The sequence below is a fragment of the Apteryx mantelli genome, chromosome 4 (assembly GCF_036417845.1).
Source record: "Apteryx mantelli isolate bAptMan1 chromosome 4, bAptMan1.hap1, whole genome shotgun sequence".
Lineage (NCBI taxonomy): Eukaryota > Metazoa > Chordata > Aves > Apterygiformes > Apterygidae > Apteryx > Apteryx mantelli.
In genome coordinates, this window is record NC_089981.1 from 46,136,184 (window position 1) to 46,159,052 (window position 22,869).

General features: G+C 36.2%; 1 protein-coding gene across 11 annotated transcripts in view; it reads left to right on the top strand.

Moving 5' to 3' along the window:
- PHF21A (PHD finger protein 21A) overlaps window positions 1–22,869 on the top strand; it is a 146,099-nt gene that overhangs the window by 26,598 nt on the left and 96,632 nt on the right. For 7 of the 11 annotated variants that reach the window (XM_067296417.1, XM_067296418.1, XM_067296419.1 and 4 more), the window contains exons 2-5: window positions 6,279–6,319; window positions 11,363–11,497; window positions 16,044–16,076; window positions 18,290–18,355. In XM_067296417.1, coding sequence (XP_067152518.1) covers window positions 11,444–11,497; window positions 16,044–16,076; window positions 18,290–18,355 — 153 coding nt within the window. In that variant the 5' untranslated portion in view covers window positions 6,279–6,319; window positions 11,363–11,443. Of the gene's footprint in view, window positions 1–148; window positions 233–5,657; window positions 5,681–5,749; window positions 5,765–6,278; window positions 6,320–11,345; window positions 11,498–16,043; window positions 16,077–18,289; window positions 18,356–22,869 lie in introns of those variants that run through there. The other 4 variants (XM_013959384.1, XM_013959382.1, XM_013959383.1 and 1 more) reach the window with 4 other exon arrangements.

Sequence of the window (22,869 nt, forward strand, 5' to 3'; positions counted from 1 at the left end):
CGGTTGGTGTTTCTCTTTCTTGGCACTTTAGAACTCCAGTCCTGTTATGGAATATGAGTTGTTTCATTTCTTGATTGGTAAATCATGTTAAAATAACTTTTATAATAACTGGTTTCCCTAAAAAATACTCCTAGAGTGCTCTGTATATAGAAGATGCCTTCCAAGTACAGAAAGGGTAGCTGTTGCTTTGAGGAGTTCGCGTCTGAAGACAAAGACTGTCAATCCATTGCGTGTATGTAGTTTCTTGGTGTTTTGTGTGTGGGTGTGTTTTTAAAGCAAAATTAACCAGCCTTAATATTGTAAAACCATGCTCTGAAATGTGAGAGAATGTCAGCCTCATAATTGCCTCTGCACAATTAGTCCTTTTCCCTCGAATGAGTCCATCCTGCAGATTAAACAGGGCAGGGGTCCTATTAGCAAAAAATAAAAATTATTTAATATTATAATGTGATAAATTCATATAAAGTGCCTGATTAAAAAGTTACATGGTCTAGCAGTAAACGTGATGTTCTCTAATTTTTCTGATGCCCTTTATTTGCAATGTCTTGTATGTTAAAACTAGTATTTTTATATGAAAGAGAAAACATCAACTCCTAATAACTCCAAATATAATATGCATATAGTATATATATTACCTATTTAGTTAATTTATTGTATCTGGGATGACTGCACAGTGGTTATGTAAATGGTTAACTAGTGCCAAGTCCCTGCATGCCTGGATTCATCAAAATACCTAGTACTGAGAGAACACCACCCAGGTTCCCCTGTGATATGGAGCTAGCATCCCCCTAAAACTTTCTTGTATTTGCTGCTAAAAGCATGTAGTAAATTGTGTGAATAGACAAAAGCTGTGCAGGGACGGGAGGGGAACCCGACTGTTTGTTCACTGAATTGTGTGACTTTTAACTGTAGAAAACTCAAGTCAGATGTAAATAAAGTAAAACTGAACTTCCTCGGTAGCATAGATGAGTGCTAATGGGTTATGTATGGCGAAGCCTCTGCGATGCCGGCTTCCAGAGCTGGAAAGCTTGGTGGCCTGGAGCCACACTAAATGGGATGCTCTGTTCCCCCCATCTTTTTCCAAATAAGTCTCTCTGGTTACAGTAGCATAAACTTTATTGCATAACATAAAGGTGACAATTAGTATCTGATTGATGTAACTGAACATTTTAAAATACAGACACTTAGCGTTTAGATGGTCTATTACATCTTCAAATGCCATACACTAAAAGTTTAACCATGTGGATTTCTTTTGACATCCTCTGGCTACCAAACCATAAACACAAGAGTTTGTCTTTGTGGTCTTTGTTTTCATAACAGTTCCCTGAAGTGAGTAACTTTTCTCCATATTTTACAGACATTGACAAAAAGTTTAAAGTTGATTTGCAGATCGTTTGTGATCATTTTGGTAATGGTGTGGTTTTTTTGTTTTTTTCTTTCTTTATATATGTTGTCTAGAAGGGCTGAAAAAGTTGTAAGGTATTCTTGGGGTTTTTTTATATATTTAAAAAAACCTGTATGTATATATCGAACAAAGTTTGTTTGTTTGTTTAGATATGTCATGCATTTTTCTGGAAATCCTACCAGAGTGAAAGAAAGCAGTAGAATTATTGTGTAGGAAATGAAGCTGAAAAATTAATTGCTTCTTTAAAATTAGACTACAGAATCACAGAATAACTTAAGTTGGAAGGAAGCTTTAAGGTCATCTTGTGCAACCCCGCTGCTCAGAGCGGGGCCAGCTTCAAAGTTAGATCAGGTTGCTCAGGGTCATATCCAGTCAAGTGCTGAAAATCCAGTTGACTATTTAAAAACATAACTTGCTGTTTCTATTAAGATATTCAGACCAATAAGATGAAGTTTAATTAAAAAAAAAAAAACCTTCTGATGTTAGTAAAATTATTAACCTGTCCTCAGCAGTCCATCGTGCTCAAAAATTGTATTTCTAAAGCTTTAATATTAATGTTATAATGTTAATTTAAAATATTTATTGTTTTTTAGCTTATAGCGAACATACTTAAGCATTGCTCAACCTTCTCTTCTGATCATGTGGTTTAATATGTATGCTCTAGGAAGAAGGGAATATTCTTAATAGAAAGCAGAGATGGATACAGAAGTATGGCTCCCAGAGCCAGGGTTTTAAAATTCCCAAATATTGCAGAATTTACTGTTATAATCTGAGAATTGGCCATGCAGACTTATACCAAAGAGAGTTTACAGCCCATGTCACTAGTGCCTTCAAAGGAAAACCTCAGCAAATTGAATAGCTGAGATTTCATGGTGCATTTCTACTTGCTCAAGTTTTATGTTAAGAAAACAAACAGTGCAAAATGCTCAACTTTTCAGATCTTCTTTGTTAATAGGAGTGATTTTGAGCCATCTATTTAATTTTATCTTTCCAGTATGTATTGTAGAGTGTGTATATAAGTAAGAGAGTGAGAGAGAGAGAGAATGAGTTTGTATATGAATTCTGGGTATGAATAAGAAATAATCACATTTCGTCTGTAGGAGCAGAATGTCTCTATCGGATAGCTTTTCCACTAGTACTACTCTGGGTTGGTTCCCAGTAGCCCCAAACATGTAGAGTGTTGTCAGGGCCCAAAGCTACAGATTTAATTGGTCATAAACTTTTCCCTGGCAAGTTTTCAATTTGGGATTTTGAATTGTCAAGCTCCACTAATTCATTATGGCCTTATGAAGTATAGTTAAATTCTGTCCTTTGTCAGTAAAAGCAAGTTGACTGATAATTCCTTACTTTCAGAGCTGTGATTGCTAGGAAGCATATCTGTGCAAACAGCACTTGAAGTCAGGATGCTCCTCCTGTTGCCAAAATGGCCACAGGTTAAGTAGCAAGATCAGAGACATCAAGTTCTCTATTGCCATGTGAAACTCAGCCACGGAAAGTGCCTTCTGAGGGCTTGAATCTTTTACTCCAATACTGATGATGGCCACTGTGCGAAGGACTTCTTGAGCCATATAGCAAACCTCGGCATATATGACCCTGCTATTTGTTAATCAGAATTAAAGGTCATGCCCAATGCTTACTGTTGTCAGAGGAAGTTGTGGCTTCGGGATAGATAATGAAGCCATATAGAGAACATTGGTCTTGACCATGTTTTCATCTCTACTTGCTCTCACTTTTGACTAGACAAATGTAGTAACATTTTTTCAGGATCCTGATTCCCTGCATCTGCTGCCTTTAAAAATTACCAAACTTATTTTTTTAGGTTAGTTGTATCACACCAGTGAATGTGAGAAATAGTTTGTTTGGTATTTCAACCAATTTGTGTGTCTTTTCTCCTGTTCCCCCTTTAAAAATGGTTAAGTTGGCATGGAAGGTACAACTGTGTTTCTCTTTTGGGGCAATAGAAGTTCAGCTTGCATGCAGAGGAGACGTTGGTTGTATTTATGACCTAGAAACAAAGGGGATGCATCTCGCTTCAGATTTGAGAGAGCTTACTGTCTCCATTTATTCACCAGTTGCGCAGGTCATTCAAAAGACACCTGAATACAGAGGTGATTGTGTCCTATTTTTAATTGGCACGCTCCACTGACACTTTGTCTTGCCAAGAATGGGAAAGCTGGGAGTTGGGCCTTTTGTTGGACTGTTACAACGGCCTGAGCAGCAACCATCTGCCATTCCCCTTCTGGGAGGATCAGAGCTAGGAAGCTTCTGGACATGATGTCTTGATTAAGAGAACTGTTGTATACATATGTTTTGATCTGTTTCACATTTCTGTGGTACTAAGAAAGATGGAATAAAAATAAGTCAGAATCTTCTAGGCCAGCTAGTCCTCTGCATAGAAAGTGATATGGACTTAACCACGGTTAACAATCAGATTATTGTAAGGATAAGCATATGTAATGCTATAAAATTATTAAGAACTTTGGAAAATTAAGTCCACTTAAGATGCTTGGAATTATCACACTTGGATGTTTGTTCTTCATTTCTCTCTCTTAATTTCCTATCTAAGCAAACTTGCGTGTATCAGGTGCAAGGTTTTTTTTGTGGCTCTCATTAGTCTGTTTCTTATGAGGAAACCAATGCTTTATTTGATGTAAGGCTTAGATGTTGAATAGAAAGAAGGCATGAGGCTGCAAACCAAAAACTCAGAATGAAAAGAAATTGTTTGACAGATACTTCATTCTTTAATTTTATCCTCTCTGCTACATGAGACAGAGTTGCCAGGAAAAATACTATGCTTGCACAAGGGCAGAATTAAGGTATTTTGTATTTCCAAAGGCTTTACTTTCAAACATTAACCTGCTCTCAACACTTAAAGAAAAAGAGCTGTAGTAAATTATATACAGAAGAGGATGCAAATGTATTTCCATTCCCTGTCTAGGTCCTCTTTAAGTGACTTCTCCAAGGCAACACAGCAAATCACTCGGAGAGTCACGGTTAGACTGCCGGAGTTGCTAACTCTGCCCTCGGGAGCCCCTGGCTCCTCAGCCTGGGGTTGCAACCCTTCAAAGGGGTTACAAGCAGCTCAGAGGTTTGTAACCGTGCAGCTTTTCACTCAGTGTTAGCTGAGAGAAAGATTCAGTCTTGATGAACCTGCTATGGAGGGGGGTCTCTACGTAGAGCCGGGGGGAAAAGAGAAGGGAAGGAACAGTTAATCATGCTATTACTTTTAAGAGTGACAGTTTTCTGTTGTTCTGTGTGTACTTGTGCATCAAACAAACTGGTGCTTTTCTATTTTGGAATAAAAGTCATGCTCTCTTATTCTATGACTGTACTTACAGATGTGTAGTACCATATTCTTTTGTTTAGCTTTCATTGCTGTAGATGCCTGTGACTGAAAAAAAATTTTTTATAGCACTGAAACACAGTTGTAGCCTTAATGCCTACTGAAGAGTGCTTGTAGTGATTAAAGAGCTTCCTGTATGGATTTTCAGACCAATAAAATAACTGATTGATAGTGGAAGATGGAGGTAACAACTAAGGTGTTAGGATCAAAGAAGAAACAACTAGAATTTGAGAATGAAGGCTGTCTTTTCAATAACTATCAACAGTCAGGATATTTCAAGTTTTGTGGCATCCAGAGCAAATGCACTTAATTTGAGTATATCCTCAAAACAGTCCATCCTCCACTTTTCAAATCTTACCATGTGAGTATTTGGACATAAATTAATTCTGAAGCACTTTTTCGGGTTTAAATAAACCAGCAGCTTCACTCCTGTAATATTTTGATGTTCCAAATGCACAATAAAATCGGGCACTAGGGGAGAGAGGCAGTATGCCTAGTCACTACCAGCAGTAGGCTTCCTGTTTTCTGTTCTGTTCTAGGTGTTCATCAGCATTCTGCTCCTGCTAGTTAGCAAATGTAAACTCCATCATTTTCAGTGGTTTCCATAGATTGAGACATTATGTGGGTTTCTGCTGCTGTATCTAATTGTAACACTGAGGCTTAAACTTCAGCTGCAATGGCTTGTGTGGATAGAAACATCTGCAAAAATCTTGTTGGCTTTGGAATCAAAGCTTAAAATAGACTAATATTCTAGTATTTTACTAGAAAACGGGAGTATTTTAGAGGTGTGGGGTGTTTTGGGTTTTTTGTTTGTTTGTTTTTTAAGCTTCAGGCAAAGTAATTGAGCAAATGAATTGCCATTTATATTTTAGCTATCTTTTTAGGGCTCTGACTCACGATTTCGTATGATTCATATGAGGATGATTTAAGAGGTACCACCTTTCTCCTCTGCTAAATGTTCTACTTCCCATGACACAGGCGGCATAATGGGCAGCGCATCTTCTCAGCCTCCGCAGGTCATGACCTAGCATATTAGCTTAAACTGCCATTGATTTCAGTTTGCATTAGTACTCTGGGATTTGAGCTTCGGTGACTGTGCTGACAAACCACCTGCTCTACCATCTTTGCTGTGTTGGTATAACCTCTAGCAGAGAGGTGGGCAAATGTCTGGGGCGGGTAACTGTCATATTTAGCTGTGACAACTGATGGCTTGTGACTTAGATCTTAATAAATATGATGGAGATGAGGTATTTTACCAAGGGTTGGGGGACAGAGGCCTTGCACAGAACTAGAAAAGCTTGTACCTGTCATCTCTTCTTTCCCTAGTGACAGTAATGGTTAGTATTTTAATCCAGATTAGAATTGTAGGTCTCCCTGGCTTTCTCCACCATGTCAAAATGATTTTCTTTTTTGTTTCTGCATTTTTTTTTAAAAAAAACCTTTCCAAATCTGTGAATATTCTTCTTGTTTCAAACTGTATTTAAGCTATTTTTCATTATTTTTTGTTTTGTTTTTGTTTCTCTTTTGTAGGAGGGGGTAGAGAGCTGAAGGAGATAACTTTCTCAGAACTGGTAAGTACTTCTTGCTGGGCAAAGATGGTTTACCTAAGAGTAGATGGTACTAAGAGTTAGCGTCCATTTCTGGAAAAGTTTGATGTTTACTGAAACTGAAATCCTATCAATTTTTATATTCAGAAATTAAATCTTAAAAAGTAAATGTTGCTGATGGAAGCATGAATCCTATAAATAAATCACTGTAGGTCTGAGATTTGGACCTCAGGGTCTGTACTTCTGTCAAACTTAACTTAATCTATTTAAAAACAATAATATGGCTTTTTTCCTATGTAGTGTGAAAACAGATTTATTTCATGGGATTTTATGTGGCAAATTCTAAGTTATTCAGAGTCCTCGCATGCACACAGAAGGCATTCATACCTGTTGTACAATGTCCTACCTATGTTGTTATGTATATACCTTAAACCAGCAGTTTCCAAGTGTAGTTCCCTATATAACCATGGGTTAAGTGGCTTTATATTTTAGAATTTCTGACATGGACTAAGTTTTTTTTTAATTGGGTAATAATAGAGAGGCGATAATGTACTTATGTATTATTATAGATTTTAATGATTCATTTGGTCTCTGAATATTTATATTGTATGTAAACATATGGACTAACTTAACTGAGGTGCATTGAGGTACTTAACTGAATATGAAATTTTAACAGTCTTGAAGCAGCTACCTAAGAAATAAAGGATTATTTGTGACAAATGTGTGCCAGCAAGACATTGAATGGAGGATTGCTGCTTCCAAAAGTTAAAATTCATCCAGTAAACAGCAAATTTACTTCTTGCTGTTAGTATTCTTCCTGTTTGAGGCTTGGAAGTATGTGTCAGTGCACAAAAGATGTACTCCACAATCCCCTGCTTTCCTTTTGGATGTCACCAATTTGAGCACTGAATAAGGCGTTTATGCTTTTTCTTTTAAAATCTAATGGGATGAAGGATGTTTAGAGACCAGCCCGGCCATGAAATTTCAAATAAGCTACAAACTTTTTAATTAAAAATACTTCTGTTTACCTAAGAGCAAAGTAAAAAACACCATGTGTTTTTATTATTAATCCGCAGATAGTTTTATACATTTTAGGAAGTGATATTGTAGATAGCTTATAATGCCACGGGAGTTAAATTTTTACATCTCCCCTCAAGGTTCAGTGTAAAAGAAATAAAAGTTCAAAAATATTGAAGATTTTTACACTTACAAAATATGTGTGGCCACTTACCAGACAACCCCAAAATCTGTTAGGTAGTTCTGTACCAACTTTCAAAGGAAATGCTATTAATATTTAACTGGTTGCCCTCATAGATATTTCTAGACAATATTCTGCATAGAACAGAAGAATACAATTTCTGATTTGTTGGATGTAAAGAATGTTCGCGTCCTCCCCTCTCCCTTGAGAATTAGAATCAGAAATATGTTTAAGGTACTTAAGGGGAATTTTCAACAGGGATAACTTTTGGTAGTTATTCCTGCTTGGGGAGGTGAACTACAAGTGCATATACTCAATTTCTGGTTAGTAACTTTGTCTTATATTAAGCTCTTTCCTTAGTAAATATGGTAAGCTTTGACACTCTCTTCTCTGTACCACTTTCACCATCTCCCAAATCATCCTGGCCTTGGGAAGCCTTAGTTAAGGATGTGGACTTTTCAGCTCTGTGTTGTCTTGCCCAGTGATCATATGAACCCTGCTTTAAAAAAGTCCTTTGCCTGTTGCTTCCTGGTTTTCTTTTTTGGAATAGTCATCATTAGCTTGTAAGGTAAAATATTATACAGAGCATTTGCCCTTTTAACCCCCTTGCCCCCAAATTGCACGTGCACACTATCTGTCTGGATTTTTGCATCAGTAAAATGCAGGCAAATGGCAGTCTAGTAAGGCTTTGTGCTCTTGCTCTCCAATCCTCCTGTTTTTTTGTCTCCTTTCAGTTCCAGAGTGCTACAGTTGAATAACAAACACATATATTTGGAAGTCAGCAACTTGACCAAATTTTAAAATGAAAGTCTGTGTTCTCCTGGCCTCACTAATGATTTGGATGCTTAGAGCACTTAGAAACTCCTAACAGATAACTTCTTCATTGTCCTGTGCCTGTTTCCTTATCTTTAAAGTGGTGGTGGTGATATGTGCCTCAGCTTGGACACCGTGCCAAATATAGTGTAATTTACCACGGAGCTGGTAATTGCTAATCCCAACTTTGCCTTACTAAAGAGAAGGGTGGTGCTGGTAGCTGACAAATGCAGCAGCTGGAAGGGAAGGTGATTCCGAAAGACCATTCCTTACTTTGTGATCCTCCTTGATGGAGCAGTGCTAATTTCTTTTCCTTACATCTGAGCCACTTAATTTTTGAGGAGAGGAGGTTGTTTTCTTGCGTTTAAAATGAACTTCAGTGTAACTTTGCCAGCAGAAGGTAATTAGAAGTAAATGGTATTGCAAAGTGAGTTCCTCTGAGACCATAATGGGGGAGGGCAAGTAAAAAGAAAAGAGTGAAGAGCTAGCAAACCCGCAAAAAGAAGAGCGATCAAAAGTTTCTGTTATTCTCTCTTGCCTTTTCTAGGAGGCTTCAATATTATGGGTTGAAATTAATTCTTCAGGATATCGTAGTATGAGGCCTATTTCCAATTTATAGGGGATCTATTTAAAAATCTTTGCAGTTAAAGAGTCTTAATCTATTAACTTTCTAAAATTATAATGGAAGAAACATCTCAAATTGTAACAAATATTTTCAGGGTGGAACTAGCAAATGATTGTTATGTTACTTGAATAGTGTTGGTTTTTGACTTGTTTGCCACAATGTGTATTCTCCAGTAAGGCAGTGAATTATTCTTGTTCCTGTCCATAACTGCATTAACATGGCTACAATTTTTTTAGACTGAACTATCACTTACTTCTGCAAAGCACTATCCCATTTTCCTTAAACCTTCTTAAAATTAGTTTTGAAAAATCTTTTTAGCTGTTAAAGGCATCAATCAAATGAAGTTGGATTAGTTTTTATGAACCATCAATACTTCAATTTCTGTCTCTCAAACTAAGTTCTGCATTAATAGTAGTTGCTAAATCTTTTCCCCCTGGAAGTACCATATCTTTTTTCACATTAACTAGTACTAGGCTTTACAGTCCCATGTATTAAAAACATGTTTGTCATTGACCGTCATATTTGAGATAAATGTTTTTTCTGCTGTTTTGAACTTTAAAGTTAATATGTAGTCATAGAATGGTAGCTATTCATTTGCCATCTCATTCATTGAAGATGCATTGGGAAAAAAAAAACAACCCCCCCAAAAAAAACAATGGCCATATTTGCCTGTATTTTTACCCCCAAATTGAATTTTCTAGGGTTTATGAAAGACTCTTTGCCTCTGTAATGACTCTGATCTTCAGCAGTCAGTCTCCCACCAGGTTCTTTAAAGAATGCAATGACAGGGACTTAATGCAGACTATAGTTGCTGCTGTCTGTGAGTGGAAGTAATAATCCAGGATTCTGTTTTCTCATTAAGGTTTGTGGTAATAGAACAGGGAACTATATATAATTTCCATGTATCCCTTGATACAAATTACAGTTTTATAAAGAGTGGTGCTGCAAAGGCAGCTGTTCTAGCTCTCCTGTGTTACATGTGGGAGAGACCCTTGAAGAAGGTCATTTCACGTGTTGACTAGAAAGTCTTATTAGGCCTTTTGTTATTTAAATACAGAAATTTACACTAACAGCAGGCAACATTGAAAAAAATGAATTTAAATATCATGCTTTTTAAATATCCTTTATACTCTTTTCTTTTTGTAACTTGGTTCTATTTGGACAGAGAAAGAAGACTAAAAACTGTGAAACTTGCTTGTGTTATTTTCATGAGTTCATAGACTTGTCCAACACTTCAGTTCACCATAGTGGGACGATGTTAGACGATGTTCAAATAAAATTCTCTAACTTAAGAGAATATTCTCTTTTTGCAGCCTACGTGTATAATCTATACTAAATTGTCAGTATCCTTTGGAAAACAGCAAAGTCCCGTTATGAATGCCTCTGAGCTGGCTATAATACCTGTTCAATAATTTGTGAGCAAATTAAAAAAAACCAAACATCTGAACTACTTTAACACTTGTGATTCCTTGATGTCTGATGTGGTAAAAATGACTGGAAAGCTTGCTGTATAAAGATTGCTATGTAATGTTTTCTGAAGGATTTTGTGTATGTATTTATAGATATTTTTTCATCCAATTTTTACACAGGTTCCTTTGTGTTTTGAGCCTATGGGATAAAGACAGGAATCTTAATCCTGTCTCAGAAGCGGATACTTTTAACATATTTGTGAAAAAAATTCTCTTGTCCAAGTTTCAAGGCTTTTAAAAGTATGGATGATAATACTTTCCTATGTCAGAGGTTAGGAGGATTAATTTGTTTGAAGTATATGTGAAGATGGTAGACTCATACTTACTGGAATTCTACCTAGAAACAGTAAGGGATTTTAATGAATTTGAATAAATCTTGGGCTTTATATCAGTCTTGCATTTCTTTAAAATAGGTTCCAACTGAAAAGACTAACTCAGTGCAAACTTCAGGCAGTGTGTGTTTGGCACATTATTGTTCTGTCAAATCACGTGCAGACCATCCCTTTTAAGAACAGCTGTAAAATATCATTGAATGTATGTTAATGTAATACATTCTGTTTAACAATTTACACTCCCATTTGGATTGTGAAATTTTAGTCTGCAGAATATTTTCTCATCTACCCAGATTTTTGAAACATTCTTAATAGTTAAATTTTCTGATTTAACATGCAACTGCAGTAGGATATTGATAGGAAATAGCTGCCTACAAACTATGATAAATGACAAAAATGTCAACTTTGGGGTGTTGGGAGAAGAAACAATTTTGGTTAAACTACTCCAAAGAAAGTGTTCTGTTCAGAGCTTAGTTAGATTTCTTGTGTCCAAGAAATCTAATTTGTGTTTGGGCTAGAAAGCTGCAGTAGAGTGTAATTCACTACTCTATTCCTGCTCTGTTATACTCATTTGTTCTTAACTGACTTCTGTCTTTTGCTAACTAAAGCAAAGCCTTTGTTTTTCTATAGCGCCAGTGTGAAGAGGAAACCAGAAACTAAAGGCACTGGAATTAGCAAAGAGACATCTAGAGAAAGTGGAGAAGGTAGAGAATGGAGCTGCAGACTCTACAGGAGGCTCTGAAAGTGGAAATTCAGGTTCACCAGGTAATTTTTCTTGTTTTACTTTAATAGCAATAGGGGTCATGTATAGTAATAATTACTTTATAAGTTTGAAATTGCTTTAGAATTATATACTCGCTGCATTTTGACCCGACCACCTGTAGTTTTTAGCAAGTGTGAAAAATCTACATTTCAGGGTGTGTATTTTTATTTTATTTTTTATTCTTTAGCAGTGACAAAACATTCCAAATTCTGTATTCAGCAGCTTCTGGCTGGAAGATTTTTCTGAGTTCTAAAACCATCTTCAGTACTCGTTTGGGAATAGAAAGATATGGAGGAACTTTTCAAGTAAAATGTGCATAATGCTAAGTAGACTTATATGATGCTTCTCTTCTGGAGTATCTTTTGCTTTAGTATCTCTCTTTTTGATAGTAACCATATAGCTTTGCTACCCAAAATGTTGTAGTGCTTGAGCTCAGAAATTTTTTACATCTTGGGTATTTTACTGGCAGACTGTCCAATGTTATATAGCAGTAGAGCTGTGGTTTGCCATTCCATTAGGATGAAAATGAGAAATTTTAAAAAGTTAAATCAATTGCAATATAGCAAATTTAAGAGGAAGTATGTTTATTAAAGAATTGAAGTAGAATTGTTACAGCCATAAATACAGAGTAGTTGCCGTCTTGATATGTTAGGTTTATATCAGTGAAGCCTTTTCTAAAGGCAGTTCTCCAGGTATTTCTGTGGGGCATTTGAAATTCACAACTGTTACAAACATGGGCAAAAGAAATATGTTGAGTTACACTGATTAGTTTTACAAATTTGGAGAATGTTTAGGCAGGTCATCGGTTAACTTGGGAACAAATGTTCAACATGATTTGTTCGTTAGCTGCTACAATGCATGAGCATAGTGCAAGAAATTGTGTAGGTGGATTAGTAAAGCAAAATTACATCTGTATTAACAAAGATGCAACTCTCAGCTAGGGAGAAAAGCTTGAAAAAGGCTCAAGATGAGTTCCTAGAACTACAGATAAGTATTGTGCTCTCCTCTAAAACTCCAAAGCACTCTACTTGTCTTCTTCAAAACTTAATAAAGCTTTGTTATGGGGGTAATGAAATTACTAAATTACCGATGACAATGCTACAGGCTTTAAAATGTTTAAGGCCAGTAAGTATTTCTTGAAGTATTATCTGCTATATGGTGATCAGAATGCTAGTTTTATGTTTGTGTAACAGCATTTATTTCTTATGCGTATCTCTACTCCCTTTCTAAACTAACAAATTTTAAGACTACAAATTTTGAATAAGCTTTAGCATCTGTTCATAATGATGATGAGGAAAAGGGATGGAGGCTGGAAAATTTTCAAGAAGACTTCCCCTCCCCTCCCCCCCCACCAGGTTCAGGGTTTTTTGGTCCCCTTTGCCTGTGCTTTCCCCAGCTCTCATCAAAAATGCACTCTGCACTTAAGTCAACTTTAATTAAATTTGGGTTTAGTTGGTGAAACTAGACCAACCATTATTTTAGAAGGTTGTTTTTTTCCTTCAAGATTCTATCTATTCCCATTACTGTGGTTAAGAACAAGTCTAAACTTTTATAATGGAAAATAACACTTACAGCAACATATCGGGTGCTTCAGTAAACTTTCCTTGAACCATATGTTAGTTGTTACTGCTGTGTTCCTCAAATGGCCAATGATAGAAATATAAACTGTTTTTTGGCTCTAAAAAAATCTTAAAGTAGAATGCTTGAACTGCATGTTTTTTAATTTTGTAATTTAAAGGGGTACAATGTAGCCTTTCTTAAGGCAGTACTGTAGGAGTTCTGGAGAATTGTCCCACTTAGCTTCTTTTACCTTTTTTTTTTTTTTTTTCTTTCCCTCTCCCATGGACTCTTTCAACAGCTTGCCAAGGCTGTATGAAGCTCGTGCTTTGTCCTCTTCTTGTAACTGGTGGACAGGCATATGTGTGTATGTGATGAACGTACTGAGTTCAACTCTTCACTGTGCAAGCCAAGCCTCATAGCCTCCTGATGCAGCATCTCACTTGTCACAACTGTTTACATAGTAACAGAAAACGATGCTCAGTGTGACTGCATTTTTGTTTGTAGAGTAGCTCCTCGTTTCCTGCCTCTTCCAGTTCACCTTCAGAATTCTGCCTGGAGTTTTAATGCTGCCTCTTTGGCAGCATGTAACTTAAACTACCAGTAAGGACCCAAAGGAGTTGTTTAGTTGTTTAGGATTTAGAGAAGCTGCTACTTTCTGTTTTGCTTGGATGATCTAAGAACCTTCCATAAATAAATTCTGACCAGGTCACTTGCTAAACCAGAGTGTAACTGGAACACTAAAATATCTTCCATGGCCAAGTAGTATTGCTTATTGTGAGAGGAGAGCTGCATCAAATCTGACTAAGTAGTGCATTCTGCTGCTGTGTTGACTTAATTAAGGTTATTTTGAAACAGTCTGCTCCTCATAGTTTCAATTGCAAGAGGTGTTAGAGGAGTTATATTTAGCTTTTCTCACAGAAGAGTTGGGCTTCATGGATGACTCTTGAAGATGATGGGGAGAAAAGAACCTAAAACATCCTTTTCCTTCTCTCTTCTCCTAAGAAAAAAATCAGTATGTTTTAAAATATCTTAAATTTAGCTTGTGTTTGGGGTTAATGTGAAAGAACTTTTTTTAATGATTGGATGATGCAGTATTGTGTGATCCATAAATTTAGCAATATATTGTGAACAGTTTACAGTCACTGGCTGGATTGTCTTGTGACTAAATCTGTACAAGCACTTTGTATGTATAAAACCTAACAGATTTGTTGTTTGTCAAACTCTGATGTGGCAGAAAGCACTGAAGACAAACAAGCTAAGCACATGGCTAACGTGGCACCTCTGCTCCCATGACACTGAATGGCTACGTGGTGAAATGATGAAATTCAGTGTTGATAAATGGCAAGTGATGCACCTTAAAAACAATCCCAGCCTTATGTATGCAATTACAGGCTGGGAATTAGCTATTAGGATGGAGGAAGGAGTTCTTGTGATACAGGGATGTGGAGTGCTTGAATGTTACGTGCAGTTTTAATCCCTTTGTCTCCAAATGGTAGAGAAGAACTAGAGAAGTACTGGGAAAAGTGCTAAGAATGAACAAAGCAGTGGAATGATTTGTGCATGAGGAGACTTTGAATCTGAAAAAGAGACGACTGATGGGGAGTATGACAGATGTGGGAAAAAATGTGGTATGAACAAGGAGAATAGAGAGACAGTCAAGAATGATTTTCTGTAATTTTATTTGCCCCTAATGCTAATATTATTAGGGGTCAGGTTCAAAAGAAAATGGAGGTCCTTTTACATAGACTACTGTAGTTAACCTGGGAACATATTATCACAGAACTTTGAGTGTATTCTTGAGTTCAGAAATGGAAGAAAAGTTTATTACTAGCTATTAAACTTATGATATAATCTTTGAAGACATCTGAGAAGTAGATTTCTGGAAGATTGGAAGTAACACTGGGTGTTTGTCCACTCATACTGATGCCTATGTGTTTGCTATTGGCTAGTACTGGAAAGAGGGTACTAGAGCAGATAAAACTACTCTGACTCAGAACTGTCTTTGTGTTATGCTTTTTCTGATTAACACTGCTTTTTAGGATGTGAAAAAAACTTCACTGGCAATAATTAACTGGCAAAAACTGAATTCTCTGATCAGTATTAATGCAGGTGGAATGGAACATGTATTTTGTTTGTTTTATCCTTCCTGTTCTTCACTCCTTTTCCCTACTCTGACGAGAAAATGGAGAAGAAAGTACAAGCTTTGCCATGTCCCCTCCTCACGTGCAGAGAACAATGTAATGCGATGAATAAACCTGTCAGTAATCAAAACAGAAATTAGGATTCTTTGTTTACCTTGCCTCTTCATTCTGGGCTCTGGTTTTCTTTAGTGACAGCCAAATAACTTTTTCCTTGCTTAGCAATAGAGACAGCATCCTCCTGCAGCTGCCTGAAGGAAGCGAAGGAGGAAGAATAGTGAATGGTAACCATCTGTCTGCTTTCCCCCGGATGTGGAGGGCATCTCTTCTGTGATGATCTCAATCTCTCTGACTGAGGGAGGAAAGTGGCAAAGATGCTTCTGAACATGGGTCTTCCATGCGGTATCAGCCAAGCCAACACACAGGCAGTCCCTTAGTACTTGAAATGTTCTGTGCTTGAATGTACAAACAGCTTTTGTATCCAAAGTGGTTCTCTGTGTTTTGTTTCTTGTGACTGCAAGCAAAGAAGGCAGCAATTCTGGAGGACACACAGCTATTAGATTAGCTTACCCAGCTGGTTTGAATTGTCTTTAAAAGGAATCACTTGTTCCAGAACTGTTTAGGAGAAGGAACAAAAGTGATGTGTTAGTGTGATGGTTTCACTGCATTGTATAATTTCCAAACACATTGTTATTAATGTTGGATTCCTTGTGGGTTAGGTCTTACTACTAAAAATGCTATAAACTGAATTTTTTTTTATAAAAGCCTTACAGAAGTGTTGAATTTCAGACTGTTAAATAAAATCCTTAATGAAAATCTTCACTGTATCATTGTATCTCTCTCTCTCTAGAAATTGGTTGCCCAAATGAAGCAAGATCCACAGGTAACTATATATTTCTTTTTATATTGCATTATTTACCCTTAAAATATAGGAAATAGGATTGCATGGAGCCTGAGAACTTTCTTCATCATGTTCTCTTATGCTAATACAGTGTTTAGAAGAAAACTGTTATAAACAATTCTTTAAGCAATGACAGTTGGATAGTTAAGAAACTGTTAGGGAGCCTTTCACTTCATATTCCTGGTTGCTTAAATCAAGCAACCCTTTGCTTGATTATGGTTATTGTGTAATTCAGGTATGAAGTAGAAGTAAGATTCTTATTCTAATAGAAGCGGCTCTTTATAAAAATTGCCATTATTAGAATTTGCTTTTTTTTTTTTTTTTTTTTTTTTTTTTTTTTTTTTTAGTACTAGAAGGTTCACTAGAGATTATACTAGACACTAGATCCTCTTTCCAATAGTTGTTGTCCGAATAAAGAATGTAGTTTAAGGCTGTGTTCAGGTTGCCTATTCTAGGTATACAACTTCAGCATTGTAATGTCTAAAAAGTGGGTTCTTGGCCTCAGCATGTTTCAGAGCTGCGGAAGCTAGATAACTGGGCTCCTTGTGTAGACAGTAGAAGTCACCCCTTTCCCAGTGACTGTGTAAGGAGACTGGATTATCTTGTACAGCAATTAAGCACTCCAGTTTGCTCAGTGGGGAGCTACCTGGCGTTTTCCAATGAATCTGAAATGTTGAGTATAGGGATAAAGGCACCTCGCTTGGGGCTTGCTGTTAAATGCTTCCATCCCCATAAAATACTAAATGTCTTTTTTTTTTTTTTTTTTTTTTTTTTAATATATATGTACACTCAATGGAGTAGGAAGACAGGTTTCTGTATGACAGTCAAGTAGTTAGCTCCCTGACGGGGGTATTGGAAGATCTGGATTTTAGAACTTCTTTAATCTGATGGAATTTGAGGAATTCTTACTTGCTTTGAGGATTCTTACTTTATGGGCAAGTCCTCTAGCAATTAGCCTGTAGAGTAGTTTGCTTTCTGTTCATGTCTGTTGAAAAACAGATCATGCTGCAAGCAGGAATGCAGAGTTCATGGAGCCAGGAAGTAAATCAAAAGGGAGTCAGACAGACTAGCCTGAAGAGATTCCTTAATGAAGGATCTGGTGTTCTGGTCCCTGCTTCCAATACTCTAAATTCATTTTTATCCCGAATTATTGAGTGGAATCTGGAAGATGGGAGAATGACCAGTCAAAATTTGGTTTTGCTAAAATTGTGTGTGTATTGGAGAAGACTAGCCACAAATAACCAAGTTAGGTTTATAATGCATTTCAAAATTGTATGGAGGAATATAAACATAGGGAAGCTTTCTTCAGCACGAAATAGCAATATTAGTCTTATGTTTTAGTATTTCATGTAGCATAATAAACCTGTGTGATCCTTTCTAGTAATGATGCATGATTACTAGTGTAAAGAGTTTACAACATAGATAAGAGCAAATAAAATGGAGGAAGTGAAAAATGCAGGGAACTTTGCTTCCTTGTCACATTTCTGCAGAGCTTCACAGGCTTTAAACTGAATGCAAAACTTTTTTTCTTTGAGTAAAAAATAGTCTTGCTAAAAATTGTATTCTATCTGCATCTTTATAGTGATGTTTATGGCTTTCAAAATCTTAAAGTGCTTTTGTAAGCAAAGTGCTGACATGAATGATGCACTAAGGCAGATGTAATTCTCTTAAATATAGGCTAAGGCCTAAAAATACATGGAAATGAAGATTTAGACACATTTTGTTTCATTTGGTGTGTATGTCAATAAAGATTTAATAGCTATAGCGTTGATATTGTATACAGTTAAAAGTATGCTAATGCCTTTGCCTAAGTAGCAGAGGTGAGAGCGCCTTAGGTAGCGCTCTATTGTATACTGAATAATACTACTGTATTATATATTAACTAACCTTTCCTTAATTGATTTGTAAACTTAATGAAAAGTATAAATGCACTTTATATTGTGGTAAGCACTAATGGATGTTTTAATAAAGTCCTAATTTCAAACTAAGCTGTTTCTCTTTGAGTGCTAGAAAGATCCTCTGACAATTGTTGCACTCGGTGACTTGAGGAAGGCTTTGTTGAGCCACTTGAATTTTATTGGCTGTACATCCAGAGGTGCTGTATTTGTAGTACACTATGCAAAAAACCTTCCTGCTACTACTCTGTGTTAACAAATGGAATATCTTTCTCACAGATATTTTTTCTTTCTAATCAGAATGCTGATTTGAAGAAACAACTTCATGAACTTCAAGCCAAAATCACAGCTCTGAGTGAGAAACAGGTAGGGAAACAGAGATGTATTTTTAACACTCTGTTCTAAAGATATGTCTTTTCCCAGCTTCCAAGAGAGCTGCTAAATTTTATGTGCGAAAATACATGTGGGCAACCAGACATTTCGGATTTTTGTTTGATTTCTCCTAACAAAAAATAGGACAAACTATTGCAAGTCCATCAAATAAGCAACTAGTGTAATCTGCAGAAGTGCAACAAGAATTTTTCTCATTTTGAAACTAATGTTTCAATTTAATAAGGGAGCTGGGAAAATGGTTGAATTTTGCACTTACTTTATTATTATTTTGAAACTTATTCTAAACCAAAACACCCTGTTTTAGGCAAATCTTATATTTCTATTTTAGTTGGTCCACACTTGCACACTGGATGAGTACTTCTGATTTTTTTTTTTTTTTTTTTTTTCATCTAGGTCAACTAAGTACATATCAGTTATGGGTACCCATCAACAACTTCGAGATTAGTTGTACAGCTGGCTTCCATTGTGTCTTTTTACTGTGATGCATTACACCACAATAATCTCATGTTTGCTGTTTGGTAGAAATTATCTCTTTAACAGGTCCAAATTATCAATAATAATTACAACTGGATGCCTCATAGAAAGACAGTGTAACTGGAAGAAGTGTCTTGTGGGTAACTGGAAGAAAAATAAATAACACTAAGCAAGCTGAAAACTTATTCTCACTTGTGTTTAAAAAAAGGAGGGGGAAAAAAAGCTCACACAGAAATCCCCCCAAACTAAACTAAATTAGCCGTCCCTGTTGCCATTGTGCCAATAGCTGAATCAAATTAAGTTGGTCACTGGGGTCAGCAGCTAACACCTTTGAAAAGGGGAGAGATTTTAGAACATGTGCGTAAGTAGAATATAGCAATGCGTCAGTGTCTTGCCTAGATACCTGAATTTGTCTGTCATTATCTGCATGTGCTGTTTTGAGAATTACCCTTTTCCAGTCTAAAAGAAATGTGTGCTTTCCAAGGAAAGGAGTAGACACTTTTTAACATTTATCTAGAAATTTAATTTACTAAAATATTTTAGTACATTTTAGTAGTGAAACAATGAGTCAAGGAAAGAACATATAATGATAATAAAGAAAATGATTTTTTTAATGAGAATACTAATTCAACAAAAACTGAGGTTTTGCTCTTGTAATGGTATACCTCTCTTGAAGATTATTTATTCTCTAAAATCAGCATGAACCTCTGCATGTGGCTATGTCTCACAGCAAGCAGCTTCAGAATTCTTTGGTTAGCTCTGGAAGCCCATGATAATTTCAAAATTAGCTTGTCTTGATGCTACAAAGGAAGTTTTACTGACTACCAGTTCATCAGCAGGAGTGGGCAGTGAGATAGTGTGTGGAAGGTAAGAAAGAACTTAAAGTTCAGAAAAAAATAAATATATCTTATTGTAACTTTTGAACTCTGATTTGTAACTTTAAAAAGTTATTTTATAAAATACACATTAGCATAGATATTGCTTTAAATTAGCAGTCTCCAGAAACACAGCTATATCTTTTCTGTTGAAAACCGCAGCTCAAAATGGTAAAACTACACTTGTTCATAGGTTGAACATGAGCTGTGCTCCCAAAAGATTTTGAAAAACGTTTTTGATTTTTTTTTTTTTTTTTTTACTTCCACTTGCCATAGAGAGAATACAGTAAATACGAAGTCACAGTACAGTTTCCTCCTTCATAGTTTTATGGGTTTTATTCACTATAGAACAGTGAACTTTATCACTGTCAAGCAAAGTTTAAATACTTGAAATTACTTTATTAAATCTGCCAGTGGACCACAGAGCTGACAGTGTCCCAGATGATAACATTGTTAAAGCAGTATGGCTGCTAAAAATGCAATGATCATGGTGGATGTGCGTTCCAGAAAAAAGAAAACTTCACAATATAGAGAAATGCTGTCTACCTCAGGTTTGTAGGAATCTGTTGTATAGAGAGCTGTGGCTTGGCAGTGCAAAGTTAAGCAGCATGTTAGAGACTAATCCCTGTACTTTTTAAGAAAGCCTTTAATTCTGTTCTCAATTTAACTTCTTTTGTAGGAAAAATAGTTATTATCACTTGTTTTATGGGGAGAATATCATCCAACAATATGATTTGAACAGAGGAAGAAAAACGCGCAGTTTTACTTAGTAAATAATGTCTTATGTCATCCAGTGCATTTCTTGAAGAGGAAGAGTGCAGCCTGTGTTATCCGTAGTCTTGTTCAGAACTAAGTCAGTGCTCTTGGTGCCCCAGTCTCCAATGAATGAACTCTGAGGGCCTAACACTTGCACTGTGGACAGCTATGGGAAGCGGTTTACCTGAAATATCATTACAGAATGCTGCTATGCCATTCTTAACTTACTGTCATAATTGTCATTGTTTCATCGGCTTTTAATGAAGTGAGAACTAGAAAAGTTTCCAACCTATGTGAAGTCTCTGCTCTGGGACTGTGGTGTGGAGCCGAGACCCTGGTGTTACAGAAACAGAATGTTGAAATATTTCTGGTTTCTGAAATGTTACATCAGCCTACTGTACCCTTTCTCTTTGCTCTTTTATTTAATGAAGTTGCATGACGACTTGTAGTGCAAGAACCAAGTCAGTGGTAGCTTTGCCAAAAGCTTTGAGTTCCTTTAGGATTTCTCTCCCTTTCTGAAGCATTGTGAGAGTAGTGCTGGAACTTGCTGCCAGTTGCTGCAATGATTCATAGTGGCTTAGGCTTCTTGCTGAGAATTAATAATGACAGCTCTGTTCAGAAGTTTGTGAAATTGAAGAGATCTGGCACACTACAAGGAGAAAGCAAGTAGGCTGTGCTGTGTGTAGGCTTAAACCTAAAGAAATTTGTTAGCTGATGCAGAGCTAAATTGTTACAGCACAAGATATGTCATATATTCGTACAGTTTTTGAAAATTTGGAAGTGGTGAAAATAAGTTAATTGATTTGTTTTACCTGAGAGATGTTGGAGCAATGTATGCTGCAGATCTTATTAATGTTATCATGTGGAAGAAAAACTTCAAAAAGAGAAAAAAGTTATTTGAACATAGTTATCATTTGAAGAGCAGTAAACATGAGTCCTTTAGACAATTATTTTCCTCTAGTAGTATCTTTAAGTTATTACCTCTGAGTTCAAAGTTGTACTTGCTTTTTTCTTCTAATCTGGAGGCAGTAAGGTGAATTCAGTTTAACAGTCTTGTTTGTCTGTTGTAAATGTCAGTCCTCCAGTTTGGAAATACTGAATGCTTTGCTTTTAGAACTAGTTTCCTGATTCATTCTGCCTGCCCCTCTTTTTTAGTAAAGAGAAGTCAGGAGTAACTTCTTGCAGAACCTTTTTACTACCAAATGTAAACTTGGGTGGTAAATCTGAATTAATTCTGTTGCTGTACAGTTCTTTATTATTGTGTTTTTCAACCAATCTTGCTTTTGTGTCTTTGCAAGAAAATAATGCAGTCTTTAGCACTCTTCCCTTTCCTTTGTATTTTAGAAGATATACCTTCCCCTGGAATTCTGTTTTGTAGAGGTTTACTCATGATTGCCTGTGTACCACTCAGTTTTTGTCTGGGTTAAATATATCCTTTACAGTAAAAACATAAGAACTTGTTCTTGAACTGTTGCTAAATTCCCATCATGAAACGTACTTTTTTTTTTTTTTTTTTTTTTGATGGGGGAGGTTATCACCAGTGACTCTTGTGAAAGGCTGAGGTAGAGCAGGGCTAACATAAAGGAGAATGATATCAGACCTTCAAGTGACACCTTTTTCCTGCTTCTTTCCCTCCACAGTCAATTAAAAATGATAAAATGCTCTTGCAGATATATCTTCACTCAGTATGTATCACAACAGTACTTTTTTCCAGTGGCAAGGAAGAGATCATGTTTATTGACTTTAAAAAAAAAAAAAAAAAAAAAGGAAGAAGTGGGCAGCAAACAAATGTACTAGCTTTTTAGCAATATCTTGTGAAATGCAGAACATTTCCTACATTTGTGTTTATCACAATTTCTTGGAAAAATTGAAGCAACATTCTGTCTTTAAATGTAGGAGAAAGCTTACAGGAACAGAATCTTTTGACCTTATAGTGAAGAGGAGATGGTGATATGTGTATACCAAAGAAATCGTGTAACTCTTTCCTTCTGTTTAAAAATAAATTGAAAATGCCTCCTATTGTAGTTAATTTGCAATGAAATTCATTTAATCTTCAAGAAAGTAGTAAGTCTTGTGAAAACTGGAGTTGTATTCTGATACGCGTGTTCTGACATGGAAAGAATAAAGTGAATCCCTCAAAGTTCATGTTGCTCCTTTGGGAGTTTCTTGGAATAGTCTGTCTGATATTTTGAAGCATGTAATGCTTTGATTTCTAAGTGCTAAACACACTTAGAGGAAAAAGTACTCAAAAACAGTTGCTAGCTTAGGAATGCTTGTGTTTTTATTTTTCATGAAAATTAAGTTTAACATATTTTGTTGTGGAGACTAGTTGAAATCGGTAGAAGCAGAGTATCGCCAGATTAAACACACACTGGAGAAGCA